This window comes from Haliaeetus leucocephalus, unplaced genomic scaffold (genome assembly GCF_000737465.1).
Source record: "Haliaeetus leucocephalus isolate CR32 unplaced genomic scaffold, Haliaeetus_leucocephalus-4.0 Scaffold151, whole genome shotgun sequence".
In the NCBI taxonomy this organism is placed as follows: domain Eukaryota; kingdom Metazoa; phylum Chordata; class Aves; order Accipitriformes; family Accipitridae; genus Haliaeetus; species Haliaeetus leucocephalus.
Genome location: NW_010972587.1, coordinates 7,205,657 through 7,231,213, shown reverse-complemented (window position 1 = coordinate 7,231,213; position 25,557 = coordinate 7,205,657). Strand labels below are relative to the sequence as shown.

The 25,557-nt window shown below is 39.8% G+C and overlaps 1 protein-coding gene across 1 annotated transcript in view; it reads left to right on the top strand.

Moving 5' to 3' along the window:
- LIN7A (lin-7 homolog A (C. elegans)) overlaps positions 1 to 25,557 on the top strand; it is a 96,185-nt gene that overhangs the window by 47,644 nt on the left and 22,984 nt on the right. Inside the window, exon 2 of the mRNA XM_010561970.1 lies at positions 19,149 to 19,267. Within this exon, the coding sequence (XP_010560272.1) occupies positions 19,149 to 19,267 (119 nt within the window). The remainder of the gene's footprint in view (positions 1 to 19,148; positions 19,268 to 25,557) is intronic.

The window sequence follows — 25,557 nt, the reverse complement described above, 5'->3', positions numbered from 1 at the left end:
TCCGGCCGGCCGATCCCGGCAGCGCGTTGGGAGCTCGCTCCTGCCGAGGAGACGGTGGTTTCTTGGCAAAATGCGGCGTTTCGGGGGGCTGGCGGGGGGGCGTGAGGGGAAGAGATCGGTGACTGCAACTTCTGTCTTCGCTGGCGTTGGTGATGCTACCCGACGGAGCAGCGCTTCTGCGTGTTTCTGTAGACAGCTGCTCGGTCCGGGTAGGGAGGGCGGTTGGTGTTTTGCTAGCCTTGAGACTCTTTCAGTATAATGTAAGAGGGTGCTGAAATCTTGAAGTTATGTTAAAATTCAACTTTTGCTTCCAGGCTGTAAGAATTGGACCTCTCCCCCGCAGTGCATTTGTGCCCATAACAAGGCTCAGCAGAAACATTGCTAGATTTCTGTGGGTTACAGAGGAGAGTGACTTACCATTCTGATCTGTTTCGCTCCTTCGGCTCCATCGGTTAGAGAGGTCCAACAGCTCCCGATACAGCATCCTGAATTGCCAGGGTGTCCTTCTTCCTAACTTGCATCCAGAGGCTCCAAGAGGCTCCCAGCATGTATAAATCTTGTACTCTTGAAAGTATGATTGAGGCCAGTGCCTTGGTTTTTTGAATGTTTTTTCCAGAGGATTAAGATGGGCTTTCACAGCAAGGTAGAGAGCTTCTTGCCATAAATCCTGTGCAAAAGAAACCTGATGAACTCAAGTTTCAAAATGGTAAAGGAGAGATAGGCACCTTTTCTGAAACCCAATTGAGAGCAAAGCAGCCCACAAAGTACTCTAAATACAGTTTGCTGGATGGCTTAAATTCCAACATTAGTAGAAAAGGAGACTCTAAAGTTATTTTTACTGAAATAACAAAGTGCTAGCATGCACTTTAAATAAAACTGCTCAGAAATCCACTGTGTAATCTACAGTTTCACCCTAATACTGTTTTCAGTAAGCAGGACAAATCTATTTCCTGGCAAAGAGTTGAACAGATGGCAATCCATTAGCAAACCTGGCTTTTCATAGGAAAGTATTACTATTTTGGAATTACACATTCCTTTTCATTACTAAAACTATGCTTTAAAAAATCCACAATACACAAAAATGCAAATTAGTCCCAATTTAAATATAAGCATCTGTTGTCTGTGTCCAGGATATGCTTAACCATTTGGCAGAGGTGCCAACATTACAGTCTCCCTGGTTGTCAGCCAGGGCTGGTATTAGTGCGAGTGAGATAAAACATCACAGAAAGATAGGATGTGACGTGCAAAAGGAAAATACAGACAAGAAAAAATAGATTTAAATACGGCACCTGGCCTGCAGAAGGCCATTTCATCAGAGGGCTACACTTCGTCACCTGTAACATGTTGCTGCTACGTCAACGGAAGAGGGTGGGCTGAAGCAACCCCAGAAGCAACTAGACCAAACCCAGTACTTCCAGATATTTCCTCTGTAATCTTTCTTTCATAGCCATGGAAGAAGTAAAGTGCTACATGGTGAGATTTTCCAGATTTCTGTTAGTTTTATTAAAGCAGACACAGCTATGTTTACTGTCACTATGCTTTGCACAGCTCTGCTGTGATCCAGGCGCAGCCCTGAAAAGTCTTGTACACTCATATCCACTTTGCCATGTCCCACAGAGAGCTCAGCGCAGCGAGAAAAAAGCAAGTGTTTCAGGAGAGACGGTGTTAATAACCTTGCATTGCTGAGGGAATTGTTGCTTGATCTCTGGTCAGGAAGTGTTCTTCATTTTCCCCTGGTAAGGGCCACCGAAACGGTAAAACTTCCTATAAGATATGCTCTGACGTGGTCTCCTCCTGGACAAAACATATACACTGTATTCTAGTACACGGATGGGAGCTTTCTTAAAGCCTGACCTAAATGGAATTCAAAACCTGTACGGTAAAATGAATTACCATTTAAAGGTGAGGGCATGTTGTGTGTGAATGATTGAAAGCCAATTACATTCTGGAAGATTACTTCAGTCCAAAGCGTAGGAATTAATTTCCTTAATTCCTGTCATCATGTGCCTTTCTACCTGCACAAATGTGTGCAAGTTCCATTAGGGCTCTTTAATATGTGGAACAAGTTCACAAAATAATGGAAATTTTAATCACTTACAATTTAATCTCAAAGGCTTTTGCCTGACCTTTGTGTGGTGCTCTGCTGGGAGGAGGGGAAGGAATCCGCAACTGTTTCAGAGAGGAAACGTAAAGCAGTGGAACTGCGTACGGGTACTGCTCAGGGAGCTTAAGGAGGGTGGCCCCAGTGTTTGGGAGCTTTGGAAGGGGGAAGAGCCTGCGTGCTGAGCATCTTCCAACAGCCAAGTAGGTCTTCTCTGCAAAAATGCACCCTTGCTATCTTTATTGCAAATGTCTTCCATCCTGAATCGGTACCACCCCATCAGTAATCTCTGGGTTCATCAGAGCTAACTGGGGGAATTTTTTAGGCCGATTCAAAGCTTAAGCCCTGAAGGTATAGGGAACTATGCCTTGTTCCAGGTTGAGACGGAAAGTTACAGTGCTGTCTTCCATAAAATGACAAGCAAAAAAAGTAAGGTTTTTTGTTTGGGTTTTTGTGTTGGTTTTTTTTCATTTTATGTTCAAGGTTATGGATTTTGAAGTATGTTCCCAGCTTAATTTACCTCCATTAAAAAAACCAAACCAGTCGCTCCAAACCAAAAGGGAAATGTTTAAAAACACCTCTACAATTATTTCTTACTTCTTCCACAGGTGTGTCTTTAGTAAGAACTTGGTTGACACTAATTTTGGTTACAGAGAGCTCTGGTTGCAGTTAGTTGGCATTTTCCAACAGTATTTCTTTGTATTGGCATACCACTTGTCTTGTCACATCTTGCATCTCGTCCTTCTCTACATGGGATGGGCAGTGCTGCCTTTGCCTCTCCTCTCAATGTCTTTTCTCTTACGCAGAGATATTGTCTCAGCCTACCCCATGACCAGCAGTTGCTGCCTTCCCCTTTATTATCCAGAGCCCCACGTCTCCCTTGCATGCCATCTTCTGTTGCCTGGCTCTTCTCAAAGCCTCAGTGCAGTTAACTCCATCGCTCTGTGCATTGCCTATAACCCTCATCCATTTTCACTGTTCAGCAACCCAATTTCCTCCTCTAATGCTCTGTTCTTCTGCTGTTCCATGACCACCGGCGCCTCACCAGCTTGACGTTGTCTCAGATGCTGCATACGCATCCAGCAGCAGTGTTCTGCTTTTCTCCAAGTGCAGTGTCATCTCCCCCAGCCAGCTTAGCCTCCTCGTGGTTCTCCGGGGACCTCCTGTGCCGCAGGTACACATTGTGAGCAATTAGAAATGGAAGGAAGCTTGTTGTGGGTGTGTTAGCACAGTCTGATGGAAGCATTTTCTGCAAGTACCATTATGCTCCCAGAAATACATTGAGAGGGAATGGATTTCTGTGCTTCCCTTGGCACTCATTTTAGGAGTGGTCATATGGAGGCCTGCAAATGGAAGCAGACGTCTTTCTAGCTATGCATAATAGATGTTGCTCTATCTGAACTTTTTTATTTTGCTAAACCTCTGGCAATTTTTTCATAAAGCTTATCTTACTTAGAATTTTACTTGGGCTCTTCCTTCCAAGATGGAAATCTGCTCTGGAAGAAAACTGACCATGTATTTGCTCAGATTGCTGCAAAACCTCAGTCCTGGTTTCTCTCTGCATAGGACCTTGAAAGTGGCAGCTTTAAAAGGGCACTTTTTCAAAAGTTCTTTTTGTTTCTGAATATACTATTTAATTAGTCTGTGCAAAGACCATCTTATGATTAAGAGCAGGGGAATATCTTTTCATGCGAAGGGGGGCTTTCAAACTGTCTTTTGTTAATAATCCGTGTCCTATTATGTTTTTCCTTATATAGTTACTATTCATGTCACTGATGGTTTCACTTCATGTGACTGAGGATAAAAGAAGAAATTTGAATAGACTGAATATACAGTGTTGATATTTTAATCCCTGTGAAGTTTCATAACAAGGTCATAGCTATTGGCTATTGACAACCAAATTTCTCTTGCTTTCAACTATATCCTTGGAAACTGGAAAGACTTCTTGCTGTTTGGCTCTAACGCGTGACTGAGTTCCGTTGGTTTTTTATGAATTCAAGCAAATATTTTTCCAGTGAGTGGGTGTCCCCAAACTTCCCAAAAATCCTTTAGAGAGCACCATGTTCAGTGACGATGAATAAGAATATGGATGGGCTTGGAATTGCCATCGGCTCTTAGAGGTGGTAGACAAGCTCTGTCAGATGTGGTACGGAATGGTGCCTGACCATTAATATACATTGGTACTTGCTAGAGTACTCCTCCTTCCTTCCTCCTCTCCTCTTCTTGTCGTTCTTCTTTTCATTACATCCTCATAGCCTATATAAATGGGGATTTTTCCCCATCTGTGCCCATATATATGTATATAACAGAAATTGTATCGAACATAAGTTGTGGTAGACTGCGCATATATTAGTATAATGTATATTATCTTGGGAAAAAATATATAACGCACTCATCAGGAAGAGAAAATCAGATTCATAAAGTGTGAAATACAGTCCTTGACAGCGGAGCGGCACAAGGCCAGATCTGTTTCGCACAGGGTGAAGCCCTGTGGAGCAGTGCTAAGCGATGTGCTGCTTCCCGCCCGGCTCCCTGTCTGTCACGGGGATGTCTTCTCTTGCTCTTCAGCCTAGCGGGCTAAAATTGAAAAATACTTCTGCAAGTGCCACACGCTTTAAGTCTAGCATTTCTCTGTTGGGTGTGCCAACTGAGGACATGTAAATAACCAAATTCATTCTTCCAAGAAGAAAAAAAAAGGCCTGTTGTTTGTAGGAACAGAAAAAAGTGACAATTCTGGTCCCAGACTGGAACGTTTGGGGTTTTTTTACATCGGTGTGTCAACATTTATTTGACTTTTTAAAATGCATTTTTATGAAGGGATGGATTAAGGTAAGCGTACCGAGCTGGTGGTTTGTGGGCGACGAGCGGGACGTTTTGTGAGGACCCGTGCGGTTGAAGTGTTGGTGAGTTACGTGTGCTGCTCAGCCCTGCCTCCTGGAGCTCTGGAGCTGGAGTAGGAGCAAGTGCCTACCTCCACGTCATCTTTGGTTTTCGTGAGCGGTGTAAAAATACAGGGTTTGCAAACTTAAATGTGCGTGTCCAGCTTGAACGTCTCCGGCAGCACGGGCCTGGCCCGAAGAGGCGCTGGGGCTGGTGGCGGCAGGGGAGCTCGCACCTGAGGGGAGCGCAGCCCTTCGGCCGGCCTTCCCCTCCCTGAGGGGGCCCTGCCCGCCGGGCCGGGGCGGCCGGCGGCCATGAGGGAGGGGAGGGAGCTGCGCCTGCGCACGGGCGCCTGGAAACGTCTGCTACGAAAACTCGTGGCATCTGGTAACGTCGTCACCTTTGTGGAGCGTAGAGGGGGAGTGTCGTAAACTTCCAGTCACGTTTCCTTCAGAAACACGTCACTGAGAGTCAGGCGTATTTCTGCGGGAGCTGGATGTGCGGTCAGGAAATGTCTGTGAGGCACCTTTGAAGGAGTAACCAGGCTCGTGGCCCACCGATGGCTACGCAGGGACCTTGTGTTCCTCCTGCTCTCTCAGGCTGAAAATATTCTTCAGACATGGTAACAGTGAAATGTAATCATTTTAGTCTATCTATCTGAATTCATCCTGTGTCGAGCAAAGCGGTAAGCAGAGCTCGCCTGTGTGTGTCCTGTCTGGGATCCCTCAAAGGGGACCTGCTCCTGCAGCTGGGAGAAGTGGATGGAGGCTTTCACAAGCCCCTGCAGAGGTGCAGGATTCACCATTTGCAACACATTGCAAGAGTGTTAGTGGTTAGAAAGCACAAGGGGTGCTATTTTTGTCTGTAGTAAGTGTATACTCTCTGTCTACACATAATGTTGAAAAGGAAGGATTTGTTTTATAAATAACATCCCTATGCTGGATCCTACAAACTTCAGTTTCGCACTGATGTCTGCGAGACATTTGTGTAACTACAGAAAAAAAAAGATTAACCTCTTAGTGCAATTGTAAGTAAACAATTTGCTTAATTCCATCCTATCGCTTGAGCTGGACCCCTCTGATGATGTTATCAGACAGAAACTTTTTTCAAAAATGTGACAAATTACCAAAGTCATCAGCCTTGTGCAGAGGATAATTCGTCCTTTGAGTTCACTCTTTCAGGACACATACATGCACATCTCTCCTTAACATAGATGACACTCATGCAAATGCAAGAAGATATAAATACAAGCTTTTGGCTGACCTGTGTTATTCAGATACAAAATAATGTTCTTGTAGGTAATGCAATAGAATTTGAAATACGGATTACATAAAACTATTTATTTTAGTTACTCATTAGAAGCACAAATAATGAGAAGTTGAGGATTTAAGAGAAAACCAAGCAAAGGCAGGTAGATAGTGTTTTGAGAAGCACAAAACTGTAAATTTGTAAGTCTGCCTTCCATCGCACACAGTTAATTTGTTTCACGTGATTCATTTTTGACATTTTAAAAGTAATATTTACTAATGTGCGTAAACTGTACATGTATGTATAAATCCAGGCATTTTCAATGTTAATCTCAGTCAGCTTAATCTTCTTTTGAGACATTTGCTAGAGAGTCCGCCTCTGAATGAGAAACAGTCAACTGTTAATTCTCAATTCAGATGAGAAGATTTGATTCAGAAATGCACATTTACATACTAACACTGTTTTCCTGAGTATTTAAACCACAGGCTTGGATCTCAGATATGTTAGGTACAGAGCGAGATGTATGCATATATTTGAGAACTTGTTTCACCAGGGTCCAAAATGGAGTGGTTAAATAAACCCCAGATTTCTCAAATGCAACTCAGCTAAGTTACCAGGAAACGCATACAGCTTCTCATAATGCATTGTTACCCTAGTGCTACTTTATTAATAATCGTAAGAAAAAGAGAGAAAAAATCTTGATTAGAAAACTGTTTATCAAGAAGAGATCGGAGGAGAATTGTTCTTTATTATTTAAAAGATGGAACAATGAAGTATCCATGAATACACAGAGCATCAAAGCACTGATTTTAATTATTTCTGTATAAATGTTGATAATTGTATAAGGAAGACCGTTGCCCAAAATAGGGTCTTAATTTAGTTCTTCTGAACCAAAATTACTTTTTTACTGGTTCTTTTCAATAAAAGCCCATGTTTAATCACTAATCCTTCACATCTGCTAACTCTTTAATTTTCTTTCTGAACCATGTTTCCTGGAAAAGAGTAAATCTTCTAGACGTTAATGTATGAATCCCTCTACAATCAGTTAAGCATTGGGGAAGAATGTACTTTAAATAGATTAGGTGGATGACCGTGGCCATCAGCAGCAGTCTCAGCCCTCAGAAATTTGTGTACCATCATCTCTTCCCTTTTCAATAGATTTGGCAGCAGTGTTTTTGTCAAATGGTATTTACTGAATCAGCACAGGAACAAATGGATAATGTAGCTGTTCTTTGTTATACAGAGCCAGATCAGAGAAACTTGAAGAGGGCATGATGGCTTTAAAATCTATGAAGCAGTCCTTGGAAAAAGAGGTGGTTGTAGGTGATCATGTCTGATCCCCTCTGTAGCCTGATAGTCTTGTAACCCAATAGTAATAGCTCTGGAGTCTCTACTAAATTATACAGCACCTTTTGCATCCTAATGGTACAACCATGTCAAAGTATGCCAGGTGTGTCCCTCATGTCTTAGGTAGATACCTTGTGAAATCAGGCTGCAACCCGAGATGAGTTCCAGTTCTCCTGCTCCTATTCTCAGCATCATTCAACATGTAGGACACCAAGCAACAGCACTGCAGAGGTGACAGTGAGCTCTCTTGTTTCTCACAGGAGCTTTCTATTTCGAGGTTTTGTTTGTAACTTGCAGCAGCAATTCAACATAGTCGCAGCTTGCTTCTAAGATCATGTTTGTTGCAAAGTTGAAAGTTAACAGTGGTCAGTTGCTGACATCTACCAGCAGCATATCTGTACCGCCTAGTTTTGCAGGGATTTATTCACAGAGGGTTTTATTTATATTGTTTTCTTCTTGCTGTTGTAGCTTTCCACATACACACTTTCAAAGAACAGGATTTCTTCCTTTCCTGAGAAATGACTAGTATGTAGCCAGCTACCAGAGGGATTCAATCTGCAAAAAGCAATATCCTTAAATCCACTAAAATGGAAGAGAGAATATTAACTCTCTTCTTGTTACCTGAGCCTACAGATAAGTCGTGTTAGGTATGTGTATGTAACAACGTATGTTGCATCCATTGTATTGCATAAATGCCATCTTTTGACTGTTCTCTCACCGGTGTCTCAAACCACCTAGAAAAACAGAAGATAAAATCATGATGCTAGACTTCAAGTGACAATTTGTATTGTCACTATGTACAGTTGCCAGTAGCCCACAGCCATCTTTCTCATCTTTCTGGTAATAACAGAAAAAGATTTAAGACTAAGATTAGCTGGAGAGATAAGAACTGAGGAGAGGCAGCAGGGGACTCTAGTAATGACATATGAGCAGAGAAGAAAGTGAGAGTTACTGCTTTGGCTCAAACACGGTGCCTGTTGTGAAGGAGAATTAGCATCCCGAAGTTAACCTTACCTCCCTTTGCGAGACACCTGTTTGGGTCTTTTTTTCCCTCTTCCTGTCTTCTTCCCTGCCAACAAAAATATCTCTGATGCAAACTAAAAACACACGCTGAAAGTATCAGTGTGGGAAAGGCATGAGGTTGCCCATATGGCCAATACTTTTGGTTTGTGATGTGCACATAGGACGCAATAAATACTTGCTTTTGCTTAGGCAGGGGAGTGAGAGGATGGATTTCAGCAAAAAGAAAAGTGTGTTGTTTTTCATACTTGTAATTATTTCTGTTTTCTGCTTCTCTAGCTTAGTCAAATTTTTAATTCCTTCATTGATTTTAGTGTTTTTCTGTATATGCTTGTGATTTAAAACACAAAAGCAAGTATGCTGTTAAGTAGAGTCCTTGGGGTATGTTAATGTACCAGTCTTTCTTTCTTTTAATCTAGGATCAGAACCTCTAAAGTGTTCATGTTTGCAGTTTCAGCAAAGTGTCCAGTGTGCTTTTGTCTAGTGTTTAAAGCAGCTCCACTCCAGCATGGTGAGCAGTGTCTGCTGAGGCAGAACTGATCCTACAAGATCAAGTGATGTTGTGATCAGGAGACAGATGAGGCTGGTAGAGAGCTATCAAGGCATCTCTTTACAAGGTATCTATGGCTACAGGAGGCAGTAGACAGCTTCCTTGCTTTCACATATTTCAACTTGTAGGAACTTACTCATTAAGGCCAGGTCTTTTCACCATACTGAATTTCTCAGGGAATTACAGCTTTGCTTCAAAGGATTTTCTTTTTGTCATTTCCTAATTTCAGGAAGTCAGACAGAACACCATTTTACATGTCCTGTGTAGGCAAATAACTGCTTTGAACACCTGAGATTTCTTTTTTAAAAAAATACTTACAGAAAGATTGAGAATTAAAATAAAAACCACAAAGCTTCAAACTACAGAATATCCTGCTTCCTGCAGGAGTCAAGGGTTAATTTTTTTTATTTAAGGAATGAATAAATACTTATATATTCATTATATATAATATATATATTTATTTGGATACAAAATAAACTTTAAAAAAACTGTTGTCTTTTTGTGTCATATTTGTAGCCGACTGTCCCTAGTCAAAAACAGGACCAGAATCATGTCTCATCTTTTCTATTCAGCAGTGAGTGGCTAGCTATAAGTCATAGTTATGATCACAAAGAGCAGGTATGATTGAGCAATATAAAGTCAAAACTATATACAAAGGGAAAAAAAGGAATTTTACCTTCCTTTCCCTTTTCTCTATAGCTAATGCAGGGGAAAAATCATGGCATTCTGTTTTAAGTACTGTGTTAGAAAATACCATGGTTTTCAATGTTCTTTCTTTGCATTTTCAGCTTTATTTCTTAATCTTTTCTCTTAAAGAATAATGTGGTAACTTGTTTTCACACTGATGCTATGTTCAATGCCTTCTATACAAAAGCAGTGGGTGCTGTCAAATGTAAAGGGTTGGTGTATCTGTAATTTCTTGATTTCTCACAGATGGCAAAATCTTCTGGTGACAATTTTTGAACTCATATTTATGCACCTCCTCATCTTGATTGCTTTAGAAATTGCAGTGAAACTAATAAATTTGGAAGAATAAAAATTATATCAGTGTTTAAAAATGATTAGGTTTTAAGTTTCATTTTAAATGCCCATCTTTGAAAATTCTGAATTGCATTATTACTCTTCAGGCTGCAAATTAAGCCAGTGAAACTCATCTTATTGAAACGATCCTGAATTACCCATTAATTCAGTCTTTACTGTTTTGTGATTTATTGTTATTCCTTTAAAAAGCAACAATGGAAATGTGACAGTACTAAGCCACTTTCTCCAAGTATCTGATGAACTCTTTAAAGTTTTAGGAACTCTATAGATCTCTCTCTCTCTCTCTCTCTCACACATGCATGCACACACGCACAAGCACGCAGAGTTGCTGACAGAGATGCCCCTGCGGCATCACTTATGTGAAGGCTTCAAGGAAAAAATTGAGGACTGGCTCTGTCTATGTACAGTAATGAATATGCTAAGAAGATTGACCAAAGTAAAGCAAATCCAGTTCTCCCAGTTGGCCTTCATGGTAGGTTAAGGCTCTGATAATTCCTAGCTGAGGAGAAGAACAGAAATCACTAGTTAAAATTTAAGAGAGTGAGAAGGCGGGGGAAGATTACTCAAGACATTGTAGACATTGTGAGGTTCAGAGAACATAGAGGAGCATATTTTTTCATTTAAGAGAACCTTCTGAATGTTGCATTTGAACAAGCTAAGCAGCGTATTCAGGAGCAGTATGCTTGAAATGGCAGTATTTCAGTATTTCAGGCAGAATGCCTGAAACAGCAAAAGTGACTGAAATTGCTGGAGAGAGCCCTGAAGGGCTTTTGTGGTGTTGAGGATGCTGGATGGAGGGGTCTCCACGCAGTTTGCTGTCTGTATTTGGATCACAGGTGGCACTGCTTTCCCTGAAAATAAACTGTATCCTTTCTATAAGTTATTTTGCAAAACATCTCAGAACTTTGCTGTCATATTCAGGTGTTCCTGCCAAAGCTGCTGGGAAAACTCATGGTATGCACTGTTATACGTTACACATGTTATACACTGCCTTGGGGTGTGCAACAGCTGGGTCACAGGCTCTGTGTCTGAGAGATGGAGTGAAGCAGAGAACTTGGATGCCCATGGTGTGCTTGAGAAGGTTGAGCCAGACTGAACCTGGGTGCAGTTCAAAGATATAGAAACATATAGACCAAAACACGGTCTGATGAATAGCCCAAGAAAATAAGTCTGCCCCAGGCAGTGGGGGACTATTTAACTGCCTAATAGTCTCTTAAGTCAGAGTATAACATATTTATTTTAAGCACTGCAGACCACAGACTCTCACTCATAGACTAGCACAAGAGAGGAAGGTTAGACACTGGTAGATATACAACAGTTTTCACATTTTGCCATATAAAGCACGCACTCAGGTATGTAGAAACGCGTGGGGATATATGCTGTTAATGTCATTGGGGGCAGTTGTCTCACATCAGGCAAAATGAGACAGACAGATATACTCAATCATATTTCATGGTTCATTTTTCTCATACATTTAGAAGAAAAAAATCCATAAAATCATTGGTTAATGCATTTTTAAAAGCTTCAACTAAAAAACACATTGGCCTGCCTGCTAACAACACTGTTCTTGTCAAATGTAACTGTTCTGAAGTACAGTGTCTCCTGGACCACATGGAGATAAATTTGCATGAGACATTCACTGTATATCTGGACAGTAAGTGTGCGTTTCATCATACTGATGTAGATGTCTAATACGCAGGATGCAGGCATTTACATCTGAGCTAATCATCTGGCCTCCCTTTATAGTCAACAAAGGGAACAGGCACTCCCGGAGTATGATTCATCTTGTCTAAAATAGGTCAGATGAATTGTAGCCTCAAAGTGACTGTTTTTTCTCATTGACTGTAATGGCAATCTAGGGTGAGCCGCTGAGCTGTCGATGTCTATATCAGAAGTGTGGCGGCTTGAAACCCACCACAAGATGAGTCATGAGAGCTCTGTATGGTTGTTCTTTGTTATATTTGTTTGTGCATTCATAGTAATGTTTAACTGCAGAAGTGTGAAGTGACACTGCATTAAATCTGTAACTGCTACCCATATCATCTAAACTAGAGTATGAAAGCACTGGTAGTATTATTCTTGCTGTAATTAATTTGAATAGACCTTACAGATACACACTATAAAGTGTTGAATAATATTGCTGTTTTCTAATAGCTTAGCTCATTGCTCCTGCACATCGATGATTTACCATAGTGAAGTACACCTTTACTCCTTCTGGTTAGCATGAAATTTTGGGCAAGACACCCATACCAACTTAAATGGGAAAAAAAAGGCTACTCTTTGCCTCAGTGTTTCTGAACTCTTCAGATTCGATTAAATAAAAAATCAATGGAAGAGCTTTTGTATTTCAGGAGAGCACTGTGCTGATAGTAAGGACCTAAAGAGGTGAATGGAAGCATATTGGACAGTCTGGTGTTTTGACACCGGAGTAAGAATTTCCATGTTGTGCAAAGCAGCAACTGACAGCAGAGCTCTAGTAATACAGAAAATTTTCAAGAGATACGCACTGAAAATTTTCCAAAGCTGGTGCTTTAACCATGAAGTCACATAAATAGTTTGATACAATGTACTAGGGCTACTACCTATGAATTATGAATGAACTTTGCTAATCACCACGGAATTCTGATTGCTCAACCATTGATTACCTGCTGTCATTTGATAGTGTTTGGAGAAGATTGCTAAATATAATAAAGCATCCCATGTAGGCTTTGGGAATTATGATCAAAAGTTGACAGAATAACATTAAGAATTCTGGAATGTATTCTCATGAGCTTAAAGGAATAAATAAACCTCAACGAAAGTACTGGAGAAATGAGAAACTACTGACAATTATAAGGGCCAGTTATGTCATACAAATTCTTCACCTTCAGCCTGATTAAAGGTCTTCAAGCGCGGCAGAACAGAGCTTGAAAACTGCCAGGATTATTATTCTGTAATGCCATGGTGAAGGTAGTGAATATTTTAGAGACTTACTGAGTATCCTTGCTGTCAATTTGTAGTGATGTTCCACCTCTTTGAGGTACCAAAGGGTTGTGTTTATGCAGCACATTTACTGTTCCTAGTAACTGGCATACTAATGCGGTGAAGGTCTCCAGAATTAACAGGAATGAGGCATAGAAGGACCTCAGGAAGATGAGAAACCTGTTCTCTAACATCTTGTTAATAAACAAATGATCACTGTATTTTGGCTTTGGGAACAACCCAACAACATTATTCTAGAGTAGTTTTCAGAGTAAAGAAACACTATGTTTCTGAGTAATTACTGTTTGAACCCAAGCTAGTATTACACAGTGTTGTAGCTACTATTGAACTGCATAATAGTCTTTTAAGTCAGAGGATAATATATTTATGTTAAGGACTGCAGACCAGCTCATAGACTAGCACAAGAGAGGAAGGTTAGACAGTGGTAGATATACAACAGTTTTCACATTTTGCAGTAGAAAGCACACATGTATGTTCTTTTTCAAGAGTCACTCTGGTATTAAATGGGACGCATTTAGCATGCTAAAATAACTTGCTACATTTTTCCTAATAATTTTCGACCTATCTGACTAAACTGAAACAAACATAAACCCTGCACAAAATCTACCAGAGTGAAACCCCAGACTGGACAGGTTTCACAGAATGCTGGAGCCTGGTCTACCCAATTTTAACAGTAATGTAAAAGAGCACCAAGTTCAGATGAGCCAGGATTCTTTCTGTGGATTCCTAATTTGCTTTCGAATTGTAAAAGCTGAATTGCAAAGTATTGGAAATAGCGTTTAATTTTCAAAACATCCAGCAAATTAAACAGATCAGTCTGCGTTGTGCATTGCTAGCTATTTGAACAAAAATCAGCAAGTAAAAACAACATATAACAGAACAAAGTGATAACTAAGCCAGATGACCTTTTTCTCAACTGCACTATGCTATATGGTTACGTATACATGATTCAACTTTGTTTAGTATAGCATGGGAATGTTCCACTTGTATTACAGTATGGTATCTTGCTAGTTCTATGTTCTAGTGATGCCTCTCTTTCTTAGGGTTTGTTTGGTAACCTCCTGCTTGTGTCCTACTAGCAATGCAAATGAAATTTCATTCAAATGAAAGTACAGAAAGAACACTTGAAATGAGATATTTTTTTTCTGAGAGTCATGATTTTCTTTTGATGAGTACACTTGGTAAAATGTGTTCCACCCACCCGCAGCCCCCCTGCCTTCCCTGTGTTTCACTGATAACGTGACCCACCACACTGAAACACTATTATTTCCTGAAAGGCTGTAGGCAAGCATGATGATGAGAAGACAAAGAGGGAAGTAAATGTTAAACAGAATGGGAGAGAAAGGAATTGTGCATATGTATGAGGAAATCAGAAAAAAAATGGTAAAAAAGGAAAGGTGTGGTTAAAGTTGGATATAATAAGGGGGGGGAAATAAGTGCATATTCCTTTTAAAGTGTATGCATCATAGAATACAGAGGAATAATTCTACCCACATTGTTACTCAAAATTTCCACCGATTTCTGTGGGGTATGAATGTGGGAAATGAAGATAGATTTCAATGACATTAGCATGAGTTTAATGTTAGTGTAATGGAGTTCATATTTTGGAAAATGTTTGAGAGTAGGCAAAACAATCCTTTTCAGAAGTTGTGTTTAAAAAATATCTTTGCTTAAAGGAAGGACAAATCAGAAATAAAAAGCAAGGATATTTTATTTAAATAGAACTTAACTGTTTTTAACATAATTCCAGGAGGTTTTTTGACATATATTTATATAAATACTCACACACACTCTTTTCATCAATCTGCACTTTCCACAAGTATGTAAGAAAATGGTATTTAAGAACAATTCCTTGGTGATAACGTTTACAAGAAAAGCTAGTTAGATTTGTAATCAAAGGAGTATTGTGGACAAGAAAATTATCCCAGCAGAGGAATACCAGTCCTTCTCAAATATATGATGATACTCTAATTGACTTCAACAGGGATGGATTCCCTGCTATATGCTTTTTTTTCAATGTAACTTTGAAATCTTCCTCGTTGCCAGTCATATCACTTCTCTGAGCAACCACTTACTTCAGTTTTAGCTGGAACTCACCTTGAGTGAACCGTCAGCAAAAAGGAGTCTGCATCACTTAAGTTCTCGTGCACTGATAAATTTCACTTTTTAACCTGTCCTAAAGGAATTGTTCATTCAAGTCTCCCCTTCAGAGTTATTAATGGAAGGAAATACAGCCTATTTCCTGAGGTCATATTTTATACACTCATATTTATACATTTTTAGTCTACTCAAAATCTTCGGGTTTGAACCAGCTGTGATATTTTGCTCCTGACAAAGCATCAACTGGTGACAAACAGCTTTGGCCCTGAACACATACCTCATTTACATTCTGTAATTTTGTCCCATGAAGCTCTTTATTATTCTATATTGTCTCTACCGTGAGCAATATCCCACAAGTCATTGCCAAATTGAGCAAGCTATGGGCCTAATTGTGACAGGAGAAAGAAGACCACTTGTTATTAACAGATATGATAGGTGAATAATAAATCAAAGCAAGAACTTGGGCAACAGCATTCATGTATTTTAGCATGTTGGATGAATTTGGAAGTGTGGAAAATTAGAATGTTCTGGGGATATTCTGCTTTTGCTTTACCCCCAACCACTTCTTGATCACAAAGTTAAGTAATCTAGTATTGGCAAACGACAACTGAGCACCCAGTTTTGCTTATGAGACTACATACTAAACACCCATGCCAGACTTTTCAACCAGAATATGAATTTATCATTTGTGTTGTACCATTTGTCACTTTAGAAGTGATAATTATCATCTAGAGTCTGGTCCATGCCCTAGGGAAATATTTAGACCTGTACTTAACTTTTATATTGATTAATGTACCTTAAAGCCATTTACGTTTCCTTTTGGATCAGAACAGATTTCTCAATCAGTACAAGTTTTTCATTGAATATAATTTAGTTCAGGACCATAGAAAATGTAGAGTGATTCACAGAATTTCTAGGTGTGGTGATGAAACTTCTAAGCAACTGCAAAATAACAAGCAATCTGTCATCTGTGGCACTGACCTTCTACAAGTATAGCTGGTGAGAGGGAAAGACAGTTCAAAACTTACCTGAACTGGCACTGGAAAAGACCCCAGTCTGATTTAGAATACCTGAATAGCTGTTGCATATCACATGAATTTCAGAGGCCTTATCTGATCTATTGTGGTGGGCTGTTGAAGCTTCTTCAAAATAATTCATCTAATTGCTTTGTGCTGTCTGACATACCAGTTTGCACCAACTGGTACTAATAACTGGGGAGTATGAGTTTAGTATGTAGCTAACTGCAAGTCTTGGGTGGCAGATACAGACTAAAAGAAAAATTCCAAGGTAAATTATTTGATAGTTTTGTTAGAAAATCATTGTGACATTATTATTACTGAGAACATTAAAAATTGAGTTTGTCTGTTGCATCATATTTTATTTAATGCATTGCCATTCTTTTGCACTCCATTGAAAGGGTTCTTGCTAAAGAGTGTACTTACCTCTTCTTAAATCTCAAAACCATCCTCTTTGATGTATTAGCTGCCATCAGTCATATTCTTCTTTCTAGAATCTCATTTTTTTCTTGGTTTTCCGTGGCTGCCTTACTTCCCAGATCTCCTCTTAGCTTCCTGATCATCACTTCAGTAAGTGCTTTAGAGGGATATTTCTTGGTACACCTCCACATCATCTCTTCCCTTTTTATTTGCAAATACAGCTTCAACTGCTGTCTCTGTACATGCAGCTCACAAACCTGCTTCGTTAATCCAGACCTTCTCTTTCCCATCACACCAAGGTCTCTGTCTCTCAGATGGTCCCTTTCGAATGGTACTGGCTGTGTCTCTACCAGCAGATAGTGTGGAGTGGAGAAACAGGGGCAGATCAGGAAAGCAAAAGAGGTGGTGCTGAGGACCTCAGGCCCACATTGTGTGCATTGTGCAGAGAGATTATTTCAGACTAGCCGTGATCTAGTACCACAGACTGGATGCCCGCTAGCAGTTGAAGCACTGCTTAGGGCAAAAGCACAGGCGCAGTCTTTGCAGATGGGGTTAGGGTTAGTTTCATCTGAAAGTTCACGAGCTCCAAGACTGCTCTGTGATGCAAACTACAGCCCAGTTAAGTGGAAGTATCCTTCTGAAAGAAACACTGCGTGCTTTCTGCCATGCTTCCTCTCATACTTAGAGCTGTCTTTTGGCAGATGCCTATAAAAAAAGCTTGAGAATTATTTGGGTGTTAATGTACTATGGCACAACTTGCCACACTGACCAGTTGCTGGCTTCTTTTAATTAAATTGTAAATTTTTTGAGATGTCATCTTCTCTTTTGCTAACGCTGAAGCAGCTGGATAATAATTATTTTCTTATAAATACAAATATATGATTATGATTTTATTCCTATTGCAGCTCATCTACTGTCATCTCTTTTCTATTTCCAGAAGACTTCTCATGTCTTTGTTGTATAAGACATCTAGTCAGTATGGCTCAGCTACAAGCCAAGGATTGTAAGAACGGTTTCAATTAGCATAATCTCCCAGTCACAAACAGTACAATCTTTGTCATCGGAAAGGAGAATTATATAAGGTTGCTTCTAGCCATTGTAGTCATTTTGGAGTTGTGTGGTTGGGGGAGGGTGTATATTTATTTTTTGTGCAGTTAAAGTGCAGAATTAAAATGCCTCAAATACTGTTTTATCATTTAGTACTATGCATTCATTTCATCACTAGGATACAGACCTATATTTAGGAGAGTGGTATAACTGGCCAGTAGTGGCTCTGGTAGCAATGCAAAAAATGCTAGAAGATGTGAGAATGACCACACCGTCAAAACAACAGCATTGCCAGGTTCAACCATACCAGCAAATTTAAAGGAAAAGCTGCAAGGTAGCATTAAATGACACAGGAGAAACCCCTCTGTTTAAGCTCTATCATCCTGAAGACTGACCAGGATGTGTGTCACTGTTTGCTCCTGCGTGTAAGTCAGCGTGTCCCTTGCTTGACTAGGCTAGCCTCCATGAGACCAGCCATTATTTCTTGTGCCCCTGTGTCCCCAGCCATAAAGGACTGTTGGGCATCTCATGGGTTGGGGTTTGGGTTTTGTACGTATCTTAGTAATAACTGTGTAAATTAGGAACTAGTGTTAAAGAGGAAAAGTGTTATGAGAGTGAGGGAGTGGGCACTGTTCAACTGGACCAGATTGCTGCTCACCACTCAATATGGTTACTCACTTAAGCCCTCTGGACTGCTCTTCAGAGACCCTTCCATCTTTCCCTTGACAAAACACAGTTGCTTAAGGAGAATTCAGGCCACCAAAAATATTATTCCATGTATTTCTGTGGGTCATACGGGTTTTGTGTGGCAGATCAAGAGACCTAGACAAGAGCCTTACACATTTACTCTTCTCTAGCAGACTTCCCATTCTTCCCTAGCAGGCTTTACTTGTCTCTAGAAAACTTTCTTTATCAGTAGTTGATATTTAGATTTATGAGAAAAAAAGGTCAAATATTTTTCTTAGGTGTCGTCATCCTGAGGGTGCTTTAGGTAAGGACTCAGCTTCATTCTTTCAGACTTTCTGAAAGTAGGCCCCATACTGTTCCTGTGCTACTTTCTCTTATGTAGAAAGTAAGAAATAATTTAGGTCTGCTAATACGGATTAGCCACTTTGAACTGGCAGCTTTGCTCCAAAGAATGTTTGCAACTAAGATGGAACCTCTTGTGTGCGTGTCTGTTGTATGTGTACATGCGCGGTTTGTTCATACTTTGGGATTTGGATCTCTTTGGGATTTGGCAGTGTTGTTGCCTAGCTGAGGCTGGTATAACACAAGATTCATACAGTATGTGTCGGTAAAACTGATTTAAAACTTAAATCAGTATCAGTGTGCCCCTTCTGGTCACTTATTAGTCACTGTTTATACTGACCTGTATTCCTTTTTTTTCCCCACTCAGATGTTGCAAGAGCAATTGAGTTATTGGAGAAACTGCAAGAATCTGGAGAAGTACCAGTACACAAACTACAGTCCCTAAAGAAGGTGCTGCAGAGTGAGTTTTGTACAGCTATCAGAGAGGTATGAAATTGAGATTTTTAGTTATTTCTCAGAACAACATCCCTGTCCTGAAAAGAAAAGTCTATCTGCCTTCCAGTGCTGGAGAAGCAGGAGTACCTTGTATGAAGGGTGATGGATGTGAGATGTGTCTGTAGCTGCCTGCTACTGTGCAGAATGCTGAAGTTACTGAAAAGCAGACAGAACATTTGCGTCAGCAAGGCATCAAGCCTGAGGCAATTAGCCTTGCTAGGGAGAAGGGGTGATTAATTAGTACTTTAGTATTCTGCTCATGCTGTTTCAGGGTCTGTGCTAACCTGTACAGCACTGTGCTGGGATATGGGGACATGCCAGGTTGGGTCAGTGCAAGCTCAAATGCCTCTCCTTTGAGCTCAGGTGTGTGATAGGGATGTGCTGATAAAATCAGAATGCTGTGAGAGACAAATGGTGCAAGCACTGAAGTTAACTGAAGCCGACAGGAGTCTTGCCATTGAAGTCAGTGTTTGGGTCCCAGTGGGCCTTGCTCCACGTGTCAGAAATCCTTGTCAGATTGCTAGAACTGTGATCACATCCCTGCCAGCCATGGTCAGGGCCTTCCTAAGCTCTGCCCAGCAGTACATAAATGATGATAGTTTTCTTCTAGTCAAGCTAGAGAAGAAGCACCCCACTTCCTACATGCATACAAGCAGTATCTGTAAAGCAGTTAGTTAAATTACAAGTACTTCTGTTAGAAGTTTCTTAGACAAAAACCATGAGTTAATACAACATTGTGTCAGACTTCTTACCTACTAGACTAAGTGCTGTTAGCCTACCAGACAGAAGCAGCTCTAAATGCCCTAATGAAGGCAACATCTTTTCAGCAGAAAATCTGTAAGAACTTCTGTTTCAGTTTATCTGTTTAGTGCCTGGAACTAATCCTCCCTCGCTGAAATCAATGGGGAATCTAATGTTCCCTCAATGGTAGCAGAATTGAACTCCTGATAGCTAGGCAACAGCAGCGCATTGATTGAGTGGACTGCTGGGTGGCTGGAAGGAAGAAAGAGAGGACCAGACATTAGTTTAATAAGCAAAATGCAACACGCTCTTTGTTTTATGGAATATATTCTTCAATGTGAGAAACACAGAGAGGCTTCCACTTAATTAAATGGCAGTTTTTGAGGCTTTTTGAAGGAAATAGTGTTCCATGACAATAAATAATGGCACTATGTACCCTGAAAAGCTGATATTCTGACTAGCGCTTTCATTTAACCAACTAAATGCTTCTTTAATTGAGCACAGAGCATTGAAAAGTTGTGGGGTTGAGTGTATTTTTTCAGATAGCAGAGCCTGGTACTCCAATTGTTAAAGGCAACTTTCAGTCTTTGCAGCTTCATCAGTGAAATCTTACCAAATTTATATTCATCTGTGCAAAACAGTCTTAGCAAATGCAAACACAAAGCTTGTTGAAACAGGTACAGAGTCAAGGAAGTAGGAAAATGGCTTAGACAAATGCACTCTCAATTCAGTGAACTGAAAGTAGATTTTGAAAAAATCATCTCTGTGGCACAAAAGGTCTTTATAGAGTGTTGTGTAAAGACTTCCTGCACATGACAGACTATCTAATTACTGTTAGATTCTTACAACCAAATAATAGCCATTTTAAGAACCCTGGAGCTAGTTGTTACACAAGAATTGAGTGATGATAAATGAGCAGTTAGATCAGTTCTATCAACTTCATAAACAAAAACATTTATTTCTTTTAAAATATTTAATATATTTTATATATATATTATAACCTATCTATCTAATGTATCACTATCAGAGAACAGAATTTCTACATTCCAAAAAATTATTAATGCCATTCACCACTATGTATGTAAATCTTTTCTTAGAAGAAATCTTCAAATATAAAAGTCTCAGTAACAAATTTTTTCATTTAGGGAGAGTGGGAGAATTGACATAGATACATTGCTAGTACTTAAGGTTGTTCAGCATGTGGCTCCTCTTTTCAGTTACTTACATTAAGCGCTTGGCAAATATTTAGACTGTAACTCTCTTTTTTTCCAGCAGTTGAGGAGTTGTTGTAAAACTGCAGAAAATAATTTCTTCCATTTCTTAAAAAAACTAATTAGAAAATCATGGGATATTTTGGTCACATTACATTGTTATACATCTCCAAGCACTGCAGCAAGGGCTTGGAGGATATCTGGGTTGGGTCTTGCCGTTAATCAGGGATGCCCTTCTTGCATGTCCTTCATGTACACTGGAGTTTGTGAAAGACTGATAGCTACTTTATTGAACCAGCACAGTTTTTTTCTGAGTGTATTTGAGCTTGAGATAGCCAAGGCTAGACAAAAATCTCCCTGCAGATGCTTCCTCCTGTTGTTTATCCTCTCTTATCCCAAGTGCAAGACATGAGAGTGTGGCGACTAGCTTTTAATTCCTCTATTAGCACTCACATAGACTAGAGGAGAAAAGATGTTGACCTTACAAGTGACGGCATGACAGTCAGTTGGAAGTAACGAGAAAAGTGGGAGTTGCTTGGAAGACAAGAGCCTTCCTGGAGAACACGGTGAAGCAGACTGGGTGTGAGCAGTAGGTAGGAGTAATCGAAATGGGATGAGGAGCAGCGGCAGGCTTTGTATTAGTATGCAAATTCTGGAAGAGGCTGCTTATTATACGTATGCAAAGATTCAGATCTGCAGTGTGGTGTGTTCATCGTGTAATGCAAGATCTGAGCCTAGCTTTCTTTCATCAGAAGATCTAGTAAAAGAGGTTAAGGCTGACTCCTGTAGTCCTATAAACTCCATAATGGAGGAGCTTTGGAAATAAACATTTTCTTTTCCAGTAAGAAATTATGGACACTTAACTATCCAGTGAGTTTGATTGTTAAAATATGTCCCAGAGAAACTCAGTATTGGGCTGAGTGCAGGTGAAAGAATCAAAGATAAGTATAATCCACACAGTGTTGATCAAATATGACTTGTCCCTTCTATGAGTAGGAATTCTTTAACTACAGAAGGAGGAGGTCACTTTTATGATCAATTAGCCTTTAAAAGTATGAGTTATTTCATTAGATGACATACATTCCAATCTAATGTGTAGGAATCTATTAAATGGCTGTAATGAATTGTATTTATGGGAACTTACTTAGTAAATCAACCCACTAGTTCAAATCCCCACACTAATATCCCATAGAAATAAAACCTTTTTAAAGTGACTGACTGAATGAAATTTAAGTAGAAGTCCTTCGGCATTTTTCTAGGATGCTGTGTCAGGAAATGGTGATTAATGGTTCTCACTTAGCTAAATATAAGTACCACCAACTGAAATATTCTGTCTGGCACTAAGCAAGAATACGTATTAGCTCTGAAAATAATGGAGGTAATTGAAGTATATAATGGCCTCAGTATTTCCTTTTCACCTGAAGACCCCTAGACCAGAAAACAAGTTAACCGAAGTCTGGTCACATTAAAATTGAGTTTTGGAAAAAAAAAATTAATTGTGTTTTAAAATTACTTGTTTCAAAAGCTCCCTAGCTACATGAAGATTCATTAGCTTTCTATAGCCTTGTCACCTGGCAAAAGATGCATGAGTCTTGTCCATTATACCATTAAGTCCTTTACCCTTCCATGTGTGTTTGCTGTTTATTCAAAGCTGCTGTTATGTTATAGTCTTCTGATTCCCAGGGGGTTACTGGAATAGATGAAGGGCAAGGCTGCAAAAAAATGAATGCATAACTGAACTACTGAGAAGGTACGTTCACATGCAACTAGGTAACCTGAATTGATACGGTGACTTTGATTGTTCTAAGTCAGTAAAAAGGAAGTTATCAGAACTGTAAGATAAGATGAACTTCCAGTCTGACAAGAAACCTTTGAGCTGTAGGCACAGAAGATAGAATAAACAGTTGAGCAAAACGCAGTGAATCAACAAGAAAACGTGGCATGCCTTAGCAGATTATGGGAATTTCATTTACTGTTAACATCTGGTAATCAGTACTGAAACGCCAGGAGAGTAACAATACAGCTTGATAAACCCATGCATCTCCTGATGAGCGGAAGTTTTCTTTCAGGTTGATTCTCAGGTTTCTATTTCTGTATGTGAAATATGTAAAATTCCGGTGTATCTTGCTTTCCTCCCAGCCTTCCTTGGCTACTCCATTTTCTCTTTCAGGATTAAATCTAATGGTTTTTTCTGTGGATATTATTTAAAAGAAAATCTGACTGGTAAATACCTACAGTGAAACATTTATCAATGCCAAAAGTAATCAGATCAGAAAGTCTTTATAAAAATGTGGTGTGGTAACTAGACACAGAAAAATAACCATTATTTCATTCTGTTATCTTATGACTCCCACCAAAATATCAGGTCATCACAGAAGAGCACTTTTGCAGGACTGGGTCACTGACAATCGTTTCTTAAAGGAGGAGCAGTCAACACAAAATACTCTGCTGTTGTGTGTTTTGTATGAAATGTGTGTTTAATCTGTGGAACACCATGTTGTCTTTGAAAGTAGTTCAGTTTCTGCTCCAGTAGTTTAAAACTTTTAAACTTACTATAAAATTATCTTGGGCACAGAGCATCCTGGATATTTAAAGACCACTTGTGACTTACAGGCAAAAAAAAAATGGCAGTGGCAGAACACTGACCCATTTCTGATGAGGTCTGGATGCCCCCCAGTTACTTTAGAGATATAGTTTCACTATATGCTAGATAGGATGGTTCAACAAGCCTAGTCAGTATATTGGAATTATTTCCTTTAATAATTTCCATTTTCATGCCTTAGCAGTCTGAGCGCCTGGAATCCCAGAGCTGCTAATATGCAATGTGTTATTATCTGGTCATTTCCTCAAGCTGCCTACCTGCGCTTTTCGTTATTAACCCTCATATATGTCTTTGCAAATATTAGGGAAGCGGAAGAAGGCTGGTGGGTGGTGAAAGCTGGGTCTGGTGATACTGGGCTCATTACTTTACTGTGATGCAGTGTGTGACAGCAGGAGGTCGGCTGGAACCCTTAGCTGTCCTCTTCAGATATCCTAGTACAGTGGTGTACTCCATTTTAAAGGCTGTACTAAATGTAACAATCTGGGTATTAGCTAGACTCAGGTGAAACTTCTCATTAATTCTTTTATTAAAATTATTAATTTAGGATTTTAATGTAGGAGTCATTTAAAGTCCTGGTTTCACCGTGTTTCAAGAATCTCAAATTTGTTCAGTTTGCAATATAATGCTGTTCCTCCACCTCCCAGACACAGCCTCTGAAAGCAGTGTTCCATTGTTTTCTGCCTGATGAATCTCATTGCTGTAAAAATACAGGTTCACCAGGCCAAACTCTGTTGGTTGGTACCGAGGGCAGCCCCAGAGTTCAAATCCTGCCTTGTGTTACTCTTTCTTTTCACTGGGAGCTGCATATTTGTTACAGGAGGAGAAATACAATTCCAGTCAGTCTCTCATCTCCACAGAGTGAGCCCAGCTTTTGAAGTTTTTAAATTACAAGATGCAACTTTGGGGGAAAAAAAAATATCAAGAAGACTTACTGCTATAATTCAGAGCACAGAAGTGTGATTAAGGCTCAGTAGGAAGCCTGGCATCTGAAGTCCCCTACTGTCACATTTACCTATGCAAACAGAGGTGTTGGTCAGGATTAAGCAAAAGTGGTTATGTTGGACTTACTAATAAGGCAATTGGTAAACAAAGGGCAATAGGACAACTCATATGAGTAAAGTGAGAAAGATTTATCAGCTCAGATTTGTAACTCAGGTCATAAAAGCAGTATAGTTGTATTAGCATGATACCCTGCTAGACTGGCTAGGAAGTAAAGTTCTCCATAGGCTAATCTGATACCTAATTATACCTTGTTCTGGTATCCCAGATAGCTTATTGAGAATTACTGCACTATTAATTTAGCAGTAGCACTCATGCTGTAGCAAATATGGAATTGTGCAAATTGACCAAATTCATTCAAATTTTCACATTCTTATGCATGGATTGGTTTGTACCTTTTCATTAAAATTTGCATTCCTGGATGCTAATTGTAAAGTTTCAGCATTTTATCTTTTTTTAGATACTGGGATGGATTATTATGCCAGCTGAACCAGTCCCGCTTACCTGAAATCTGGGGCTATGTAGCATTTGCAAGAACCTTTTGTTGTTCCTTTCCATCCCTTTTCCAGTACCATGGTCCCAGCAATGAAAAGCCACATAAAATAATGATAATAATTTCCACTAAATGAGTACCTCCATCACTGTTTGGAAAGGGCATTACTTAGATTCAAAGATGACAGTATGGCAAAGTAGTAATGTTTTCATGTTTTACAGAGTTTTGCTTTCCC